General features: G+C 40.3%; 1 protein-coding gene across 1 annotated transcript; it reads left to right on the forward strand.

Annotated features, from left to right (window-relative positions):
• Positions 1 to 1,065: 1,065 nt before the first annotated feature.
• Positions 1,066 to 7,586, forward strand: cdk2 (cyclin dependent kinase 2). The gene is made up of 7 exons (XM_066708202.1): positions 1,066 to 1,425; positions 2,931 to 3,008; positions 3,770 to 3,890; positions 4,245 to 4,415; positions 5,144 to 5,245; positions 5,370 to 5,573; positions 6,111 to 7,586. The coding sequence occupies exons 1-7, from the start codon at positions 1,310 to 1,312 to the stop codon at positions 6,213 to 6,215; spliced, it is 897 nt and encodes a 298-aa protein (XP_066564299.1). The 5' UTR covers positions 1,066 to 1,309; the 3' UTR covers positions 6,216 to 7,586.
• Positions 7,587 to 9,636: the final 2,050 nt, after the last annotated feature.

Genomic DNA, 9,636 nt, shown 5'->3' on the forward strand with positions numbered 1-9,636 from the left:
ACAGTTTTGAATGCCCAAGTTCTGTAATCATGCTACATGGGTAGAATTTAGAGTGATAATGTTGTAGTGAAGACAGCATTTATTTACACTGTATACTGACTTTTGTCCCTTTCTTACATCCTAAAAAACTATATAGCACCTATCATCAACTATATAGAACGTCAATTGCCAAAACTCACCTATCAAAAGACTACATAGCACCTGTTAATAACTATCTTATCCATCAACAATTATATAGCAACTGACAATAACTATATCTAATGTATTTCAATAGTTGATAGGTTAATATGATTTGTATTCAGGTTGAACTTGCCAATAATAAATTGCAAAAATAAAAAGGTAGAAACTAAAGTCAGCGAAGAGCTTGATTGGGGGGGAAATAGAAGACAGCTTGGCTTTCTAACAATTTAGTTTGAAACGCCTACGTAAATTATATAGCATTTGAAACCAAACCAACGTGTCAAGAATTAGAAAAGTATGTTCGTGATACAAGAAAAAATCAAAGTCAATGATTGTTTTTTGACAAGCTGGCCGAAGAAGCAGCAGTGAGAATGTGATGGTGTCTATATTAGCAGTGAGCAAAAGCGTGTCTGAATCAGCAACAGAGCGCCTGATGCAGCACTTTCAACATTGCAGAGATCAGGATGCAAACAGGCTTAGTTCTGTGAGCTTTATCCCGTGGGCAACGTCCAAAAAACTGTTGGCTATATATAGAAAATAAAATTAAAAAAAAAAAAAGTGAAAGGAAAATTTGAATTGAAGAAGCGGGCTCACGTTGCCGCCTCAAAATCAGCAGTTCAATTCAAAACGAGCTCTCCCTCCGGAACAACAAGCCTGCTGTCCCGCCTTTGTGCAACACAGGGCGGGTCCGCGGCGCGAAAGAGGGCGGGGTTATGATAATGAGTCCTGCATACTGGTGTTGCTGTGGGCGTGTCTATTGTGTGTGAGGGGCGTGGTTTGACGCCCTTGTCCACTCAGCGCCTTGAAAATATGCCGGATATGACAAAGCGGAGGTGTGTTCCGCCGGGCTTGGGGTCGGGGGCGTGGTTTCGTCTACGCGGGAATTGGCGGGTTCAGGCACTTTTTGTCTCGGGAGGGGAGAGAGCGGGTCAATGCGGCGCTGTCTTTCGGGGTTCAGTTTCGTCCCCCCCCTCATGTCCCCCCTTGGTGTCGGGCGGACCACCTCGAGCAGTCACACGCCAAGATCCGTGTATAATCCCGTTAATCGGACAGTTATCGGGCTTTGATCGGGGGCGACCGACGGTGGGACTTTGCCCGAGAGACTGGGGTGGCGGGGGGGGGGCGCGACATGCAGTCATTTCAGAAAGTTGAGAAGATCGGAGAGGGGACCTACGGGGTGGTGTACAAGGCAAAGAATAAACTGACAGGCGAGACCGTAGCGCTGAAGAAAATCCGACTGGATACGTGAGTATAACTTTCAACTTGTCGCTGTTGTCTGTGTTTGTTAGTTTCGTTTTCGGTGCCCCCCCCCCCAATAACGGGACGAGTTTGCGTGGCAGGGGACGTGATACCCCCACTATCAAATACTACAGGACCGGCTGTTGTTCAAACCGTGAGACCGTCTGCTTCCTTTGTCACCGACATCAACAGCCACAGCCCGCACGGCGCTGCGACTCGCTTCCTGTCCCGGCGGAGGGCCGTCCGCGGAGCAGCCCAACTTCCCAGCGTGTCCACGGCAGCCACTTTCCAGCTGGGTGTATGTTGGGTTACTGTGATTATTTTTGCAGTGGATGCGTCGGTCTCCTGCATCGAGAAATGGCGCAGCTCTGTGGTAGCCTGTGTCTTTAGGTCTGGTTGTTGAATTTATTTTCTGGATGTGGGCTGCTCTCGTTTCCCCAGACGTGGCGCTTTGTTTGGACTGTTTTACAGCCCTAGTCTCGCCTCTCTTTGTGTGCCACCAGACAGACCCCTGTCAGTTGAATGGCATGCACTCATAGTGTAATGGCAGGGTCTACAACGCTTAACGGACGTCATTTTGCTGTAATTAAACTAAACCTTTCTTCAGAGTGTCTACGTTTACACTTGGGCATGTCCTAAAGCTACCAATACAAGATGCAGACGTTTGACTAACAATAATCACGATGTTAAGCCCTTCATATAATATAATTTAATTTCAAAGTTGAATGGGTTAACGTGAGTTACTGTTCTGAAAACCTACCTGTTTATATCCAAACTACAAATGACAAGACTCATAACACTCCTACATACAAAATATTAAATGTTTAAAGTAATATTAAAAGCATACATATAACATTAAGCCATATTTTAACTAATTGTGCTTAATATAAATAGGGCTTAACATGATGCTTATGCTTTTAATATTACTATAACCATCCAATCTTTTCTATATAGGACTGGGAGGTGCCTTTGTCGTTTGTAAAATCTGGATCAAATTGGGTACATTTAAGTACATTGAGCCATTGTAAACATTTTCTACATTTGTAGACTCTTCCCCAATGTAATGATGGTATGTCTAATATACTAACTACAGTATCAAAGTATTTTCCATAAGGTATCCCATTCACAGTACATCCGGATGGGGAAATCATTTGTAATTTAGTCCTGGGCCTGATTATTTTTATTACTGTATTCTGTACTGTATGTTGTTTCTCTGAACAACTTTTGAAATCTATATTGTATGTTACTGTTTTATCAGTCGACAATGTTATTTCTGTACTGATCCTTGTTGAATATGGGTCACTTGGACAAAGATGTCAACCACACATACATCCATTACTAGCAGTACTACTTATAATCATTACTACTACTAATAGTAGAAGACTGGTCCTGACACACCCTCCCCTGTAGCAATATCTGTAGTTTGGGTATTAAAGGGCCGTTGGATGCTCACTGTTGCTATGTACCTGTTGACCTAGCCTAACTCAACTAGGTGTATCGGTGTGTTTCAGGGAGACAGAGGGGGTACCCAGTACTGCTATACGAGAGATTTCCCTTCTGAAGGAGCTCAGCCACCCCAACATTGTCAAGTAAGTCCACTGAAGTACAGCTTCTAAACTCTGACATGTTTATTCCAACAATGCTTTTTTTGGACCTTGACACTCCCTGGGGAATGCTGTGATTTGGCAGATGGCTCATCTCACACGGGAATCATTTACATGTCTGAGAGAAAATGGTTGTAAAGCAAATAATTTTGCATTTTCCACAGCAAAACAACTGCCGATACTTTTGTTTTTGGTCTACGATTGCTTACTTTTGTTTGAACTCAGGGTAGAAAGAGGCTCTATCTATCTCTTGCAGAATGAGCATTTATTCATTTATTTGGTTGAAAAACTAAAAATGGTATCTTTATATCGGCAATATACAGGTTTTTCTTTTGTGCTTGACAATTTATTTAGTTTCCAAGTCTTCCAGAACAGGGCCTTTATTGACAGGTATCCTTTTATTAAAGTTTATTTCTGATGCCCACTGTCCTCATTTTGGACTTCGTAATTCCCTCTGTAATTTGTTATACATTTTTAAACTGGCTAAAAGGAAATAAGTTCAACAATGTTTTTTTTTGTTGTTGTTGTTTTTTACACAAACTCCACTGTATAAACTGGAAAAACCTTCCCATATTGTACTCTTCAGCAGTAATCAGATCCCTCTGCTTACTGTTGGGTTTTTGTCAGCTGGAAACATTTCAGTTTGTTGATCACAGTTCAGTAAGTCTTTTTCTTTAGCTGTACGCTCCTAGCTACGGGATTGTGCACGTGTCAATGCTGGGGTGAAACTCTCTCTCGGTCCGTAGGCTACAAGATGTAATCCACACTGAAAACAAGCTCTACCTGGTGTTTGAGTTCCTCCACCAGGATCTGAAGAAGTTCATGGACTCCTCCTCCATCTCTGGCATCGCACTACCTCTGGTCAAGGTAGGGAGAGCAAGAGATTTATGTATTTTCAGCATTCTTTCCTCAGATGTGTGTAATGGTTCATATTAATTTAAGAAATACCTGTGTCAGCATCCCCCAATGATGTAATATATGTTCGATTTGTTTTCCAGAACTGCAGTCTGGAGGGAATTTTTATAGTTTGAAAATGTTTGCCTTTTATTTCGGAACCTTTGAAAACCCACTCTTAAAAGTCCTAAACATGTCATGGGAAGTGTCCTTGCAGTGCAGCCATGATGATAGTCCTCTACTTCCCTAATTACAATGATTTGAGAATGTATGATTTTATAAAGAGCTGGATAATTTGATGTTTATATAAACTCTGCCTGTACCCAGAGCTACCTGTTCCAGCTGCTGCAGGGCCTGGCATTCTGTCACTCGCACCGGGTTCTGCACCGCGACCTCAAACCACAGAACCTGCTCATCAATGCCCAGGGAGAGATCAAGCTGGCTGACTTCGGGCTGGCCCGGGCGTTTGGGGTGCCAGTGCGCACCTACACCCATGAGGTGAGAAGAGTAGGGGGCAGGTGTTTTTTAGGACAGATGATCACTTCCTTCAAGGCCATGTTCTTCAATTCCAGTCCTACAGGGATACAATCCTAACTGTGTTTGTAGGTCTGCATTAGTCCTTTGAACCAGGCATGTTTATTGATATTAAGTGAATTATTAGTTAAGATTGCTAATTAGGTGCTCAGGTGGAAAGGACTTGAGGTGCTTTGACAAGTGTGTTGAGGATTTTGGCTGTGAGGTGTGGGGTTAAGTCTGAGGTGAGATGCCGATGGTGTCCACCATTCTACTGAACTTCCCCAGGATTTATTTTTGGTTTCTTTCAGCCATTCAAAAACGTTAGGTATAGGTTATTCTATCCTATAAAGAAAAATCATTTTACATTTATCCACAGAGTGCATGGATTTACAACAGATATCCAGCACATTTACATATACAGATATTTATACAACATGCAGTCTCGGGTATCTGAATACCTGTCTAGATACAGTGTTGGATGCTCTTTAGTGCTCTGAACCAGAATACTTTAAGCAAGTTAGGTCTGTTACTTGTTTGATTATGGCTCCCTCTAGTGGGTATTTCTTCTCATCTGTAATCTTCTTTCCAAATAGTGCAGCACAGAATGATTACTCTCCTGTTGTGTGAATATCTGTGCGGATAATTACCCGGTAGAGATGGTGAGGGATCCAGGTTTAACTTGCGTCTGTGTGTCTCCCTGTACATCTCAGGTGGTGACACTATGGTACCGAGCCCCAGAGATCCTTCTGGGTTGTAAATATTACTCCACAGCAGTAGACGTCTGGAGTCTGGGCTGCATCTTCGCTGAGATGGTAAGATGTTCTCTCGCTGCAAAAGTGATTTTAAAAAGCTTGGTATTTTATGGTGTAAACTAAATTTCCTAATGCATAATAAATAACTGTAGTGTATTTTAAGTTTGACTCTTGCTGTTTCCAGATCACCAGACGAGCCTTGTTTCCTGGTGATTCTGAGATCGACCAGCTGTTCCGGATCTTTCGCACCCTGGGTACGCCGGACGAAGCCTCGTGGCCAGGCGTCACCACTATGCCCGACTATAAGCCCTCCTTCCCTAAGTGGCCACGGCAGGAGATGTCCAAGGTGGTCCCCCCATTAGACGAGGATGGCAGAGACCTGCTGGCAGTAAGTCATGGTTTTATTTTTTAGAAATGAATTGAGGATCATTAAACTCCCCTGTCGGTTAAAATCATTTTAGAAGTGAAAATGTTTTTTGTGTGGTTTGAACTGTTTAGCTTGGCAACAGTGTTGATCTTCTATTTATTGTCTGGGTTGAACTGCTTGGCTTGGCACGTAAGCCCACATACTTCACAAGTATAATTGTCTAAATATAAACAGGGCAGTATTGAATCAAAACGTTGACCCACAAACTGCAATCCTTTCACTTAATAGCAGTTGTATAGTGGATGATAATCAAAGCATCTAGGAAGAAATACAGTCACCACTGAGAACATGTTTTAATTTTTAATAGGGGGTGAGTCAAAGATTTGATTTAATCCTAGCAATAGCCTTGGAGAAACTAAACCTAATAATAATAATAATATTTCAAGCTTAGAGTGACCTAATATGAAAAGGAGACAATCATAACTTAGTCTGAGCCTTAGCTGAGTGTATGCCTTAATCGTCCTAACCAACTCACCTGCTGTCCTGTCTGTCTTCCAGCAAATGCTGCACTACGACCCCACCAAGAGGATCTCTGCCAAGAATGCGCTGGTGCACCGTTTCTTCAGAGACGTCACGATGCCCGTGCCTCACCTGCGACTCTGAGGAGCCGACGGACAGGCGGCTGGCGAGGGAAGAGCTCCTCCATATGATCCCAAAGGACATTCCAGTGCCTTTCAGAACTGATCTTTTTTTCCTGGCAAGATCCAACTGGCCTATTGTATTATATATATTTTTTGTATTTTAGAAACAAACATACATCTCAATGGCCATAAAACTCTTATTCCAACTGAGTCTACAGCGCATAGCTCCAGGTTTGGAGACCAAAGCTATAGACCTTGACATTTCAATACTGGTTAATCGCAACTTCCTTCCTCAGTTCTTTTAGCCCATTGTAGGGTGGGGGTTTCTGTAGATCGATGTGGGAGTATAGTTATTATAGTCAGTTTTGATTGAGGGGTTGTGTTTTAAGAGTGTTCTGTAATTGGGATCAAACCAAATAAGAAAAAGTTCATGTTTTGATCATAAGCCATGATGCTGGTGCTTGAACCACGAAACAATCTGGACAACAATATTGTAGCCAAGACCAGGTGAATTCTAATGACTTCAAGACTGGGTTTACAGTCGGAAACCTCAACGTCAATCAAGCCTTTGTAATGAAGTGGGTCTTGAGAATAAATCCAGTAATCAATAAACCCAACAATTGGCAGATTATAATGTATCCTCTTATAATTACATTACCATATATCCATTTGATGTGTTTTTTAAAGCTTAACCTACAGACTGAAAAAACTTATCAACTATTTTTGTTTTTATGTTCCCCCTGCACTTTTTATTTATTGCTGTAATTATGTAGGAATCATAAATAAATACATTAAAATGTATTTTGTTCAGTAACCTTGATTTGTCCAGTTTATAGAACTTCTGGAAATATATACATTTTAAGGTTTTAATTTCTGTAGGTAAGCTTTAATTATCAATTGGAAATAATACCTTAATTGTTATTCAGTATTATAGGATATTTGATAAGCCAGTAGTTGAGTTGTATTGATTGCTTCCTGACATTGGAATTTGTTGGATTGATGGCTTGAATAAATCTGATCTTCAGGTTGTTTAAATTAACCTGTGAGTTTTGTAGGGTCTTAATTATAACCATACTGTTGATATTGAAGGAGTGGATGGATTTGTTTTTGTTGTGATCTCAAGATTAGGCCATAATGAAACTTGGCCTTGTTGGGATATTTAATGCCATTTGTAATCTGGTGGCTCTTACTTCAGGGTTGGTTTAATAAAGCATGGAGGGAGAGAAAGACCAGCATAGCAGGTTTAAAGTGTTTAAGTGGTTCCAAAAGCAGAGGTGAACACTGAAATGTTACTTTTGCTGACATACACAGAGTAGTTCCCTGTGTCTTCCCTTGGAGACTTTTTCCCTAATTCAAAGTCAAACTTACAATAATAAAAGCTTAATTGTCTGCCTGTCCGCCATTTTTCTTAAATTATTAGTTATTGTTTTTTAACCTGCCCTCAGAATGAAGGCCGTTATTAGTTAAGCCACTTGGGAGTCCAATATTGCAAATGCTCAGCATAAAGAGAATCTGCAGGTAACTTTTTAAACCCCCCACCATTCTTTGCATGATGGAAGAGGTAGATCTTTGCTTATCTGGGGGCTGCTACAGCTGTGGTGGAGAAGACTGGTACTGGTGCTGGTTTTTGTTCCACCTCATTGCTTAATAAAATGAACCCTTTATTTGAGAAACTGGACCACTGGCTTAGTCTCCTGTAGGATGTCCACTGTTTTGCTCTTTGTTAATTTCACATTGCTCCCCACCACACCTTGACTGTCCTGTCTCTTCTAAGATTCCCCCAAGTTGTGATTGCCCCAGTTTGAGGTTCAGCAGGTAACTTAGGGCTGAAATAGACCACATTTAGGAGATCTTGTCCTAGGCTTTCCAGGAGAGTGTGACCAGTAAGGGGTGCTTTGACAAAAAAGCAAGCTAAGGGATAGACTCAGGGGGTGGGGGGGGGGGGTGAGGGGGGTGGAGAAACATAATTCATGTCTGAATTCAACATACATAAAAGTTGTCATCAATCTTGTTCCTGCAAAAGTAACTTTCTCTAGGCAGTGAAGATTTTTTTATTTATTTTTTTGCTTTTCCCCCATAAATGTCTTTTTCCAATTTTGTTCTTGAGATTTTGTCAGTTACTCATTTTATCAGTTTGTATGGGAGTCAATTTTTATATCTGAAATTTCATTGATAAATATGGTTTTCTCACACTCCTTGTGGTTAATGTTTTTATTTTATTGGTATGTTTATTTGGCTGATACTTCTATCCAAAATGCATGTATTCCAAGAGGAAGTGTTGGAGAAAAAAAAAGTATTGTACTAAAAGTATCAAAGCAAGTGACATCTCAAAAATGCAACAGATATTTAGTTTACAACATCTGTTTGATTTTCCCTCCATTTTAATAGTAACATATTGCATTTTTAACCTTAAGGGCTTTAATACTGCTTTTGGTACTTTTGAAAAGATAAATGACCTCCAAATTGGTAGGTGCATGTTTATATGTATTAATGGATGCTATTAGTGAGCTGGTCAAAGTCTTGATATAGTTTAGCCCTAGGAATCATGTAAATTAACCATTTTTCAGTGAGGGGTGTCAAAGGACATCATTGCTCAATAAAAAACAATACAGGGTATGAAATCTTCAGAACAGAGTAATTTGGAACATGTTACGGTTAACCTTTCTTTATTATTATGCAACAGAAACAGAAGCATATTGCTGTTTTGTTGGAATCTAGCATTTTACTTTCATTGTGGTTACTTCCACAACATTGTGGTTAAGCCATTATTATTATTTTTATTTCTTGGCAGACGCCCTTAGCCAGGGCCACTTACAACATAAGTGCAAAACAAAGTACAAAAATACAGTTAAGTAAAAGTCATCAATCATTACAAATTCAATTTAACTAAAACATAGCAATTCAAAATATAATACATTTTACAAATTACAATTTACACATAACGTCAATCTTCAAGATCAAGTTGGATTAAAACATTAATTTGCAATTTAAGCAGGATTTTAAAAAATAAGTTTTCATTTCATTTAATTCATATACAAATAATAATAATCCTTAAAATCACAAGAAATAATACATGTGACTTTTATTCTGCTTGGCTTGAACAAATCTTTCGTTTTAAAATCACCCCCCCAAGAAATCTGTCTGTACTCTGAGACGCAATTTCATTTCTTCTCGAAGCCCGTTATCCAATAGGAAATAGGGTAAGTACAACCGAACCTGGCGGGAGAAAGGGTGGGCCTTTGAGGAATGAGCTGACGATCTCGCTACCTGATAGGAAGGCTTGGTGGTGGTGTTGAAAATTGTTTGAGTTTTGATTGGTGGATTTCAGCCTGACTCACTGCCGGTGTATTTGTTGTTTGTTTATACACGTCACGGGTGTCTGAGGACGTGATACAGATCTGTCAAATATTACAAACGTCATACTGAAGAAAAGCTTTGGATAC

Source organism: Amia ocellicauda, chromosome 7 (genome assembly GCF_036373705.1).
Source record: "Amia ocellicauda isolate fAmiCal2 chromosome 7, fAmiCal2.hap1, whole genome shotgun sequence".
Classification (NCBI taxonomy): Eukaryota; Metazoa; Chordata; class Actinopteri; order Amiiformes; family Amiidae; genus Amia; species Amia ocellicauda.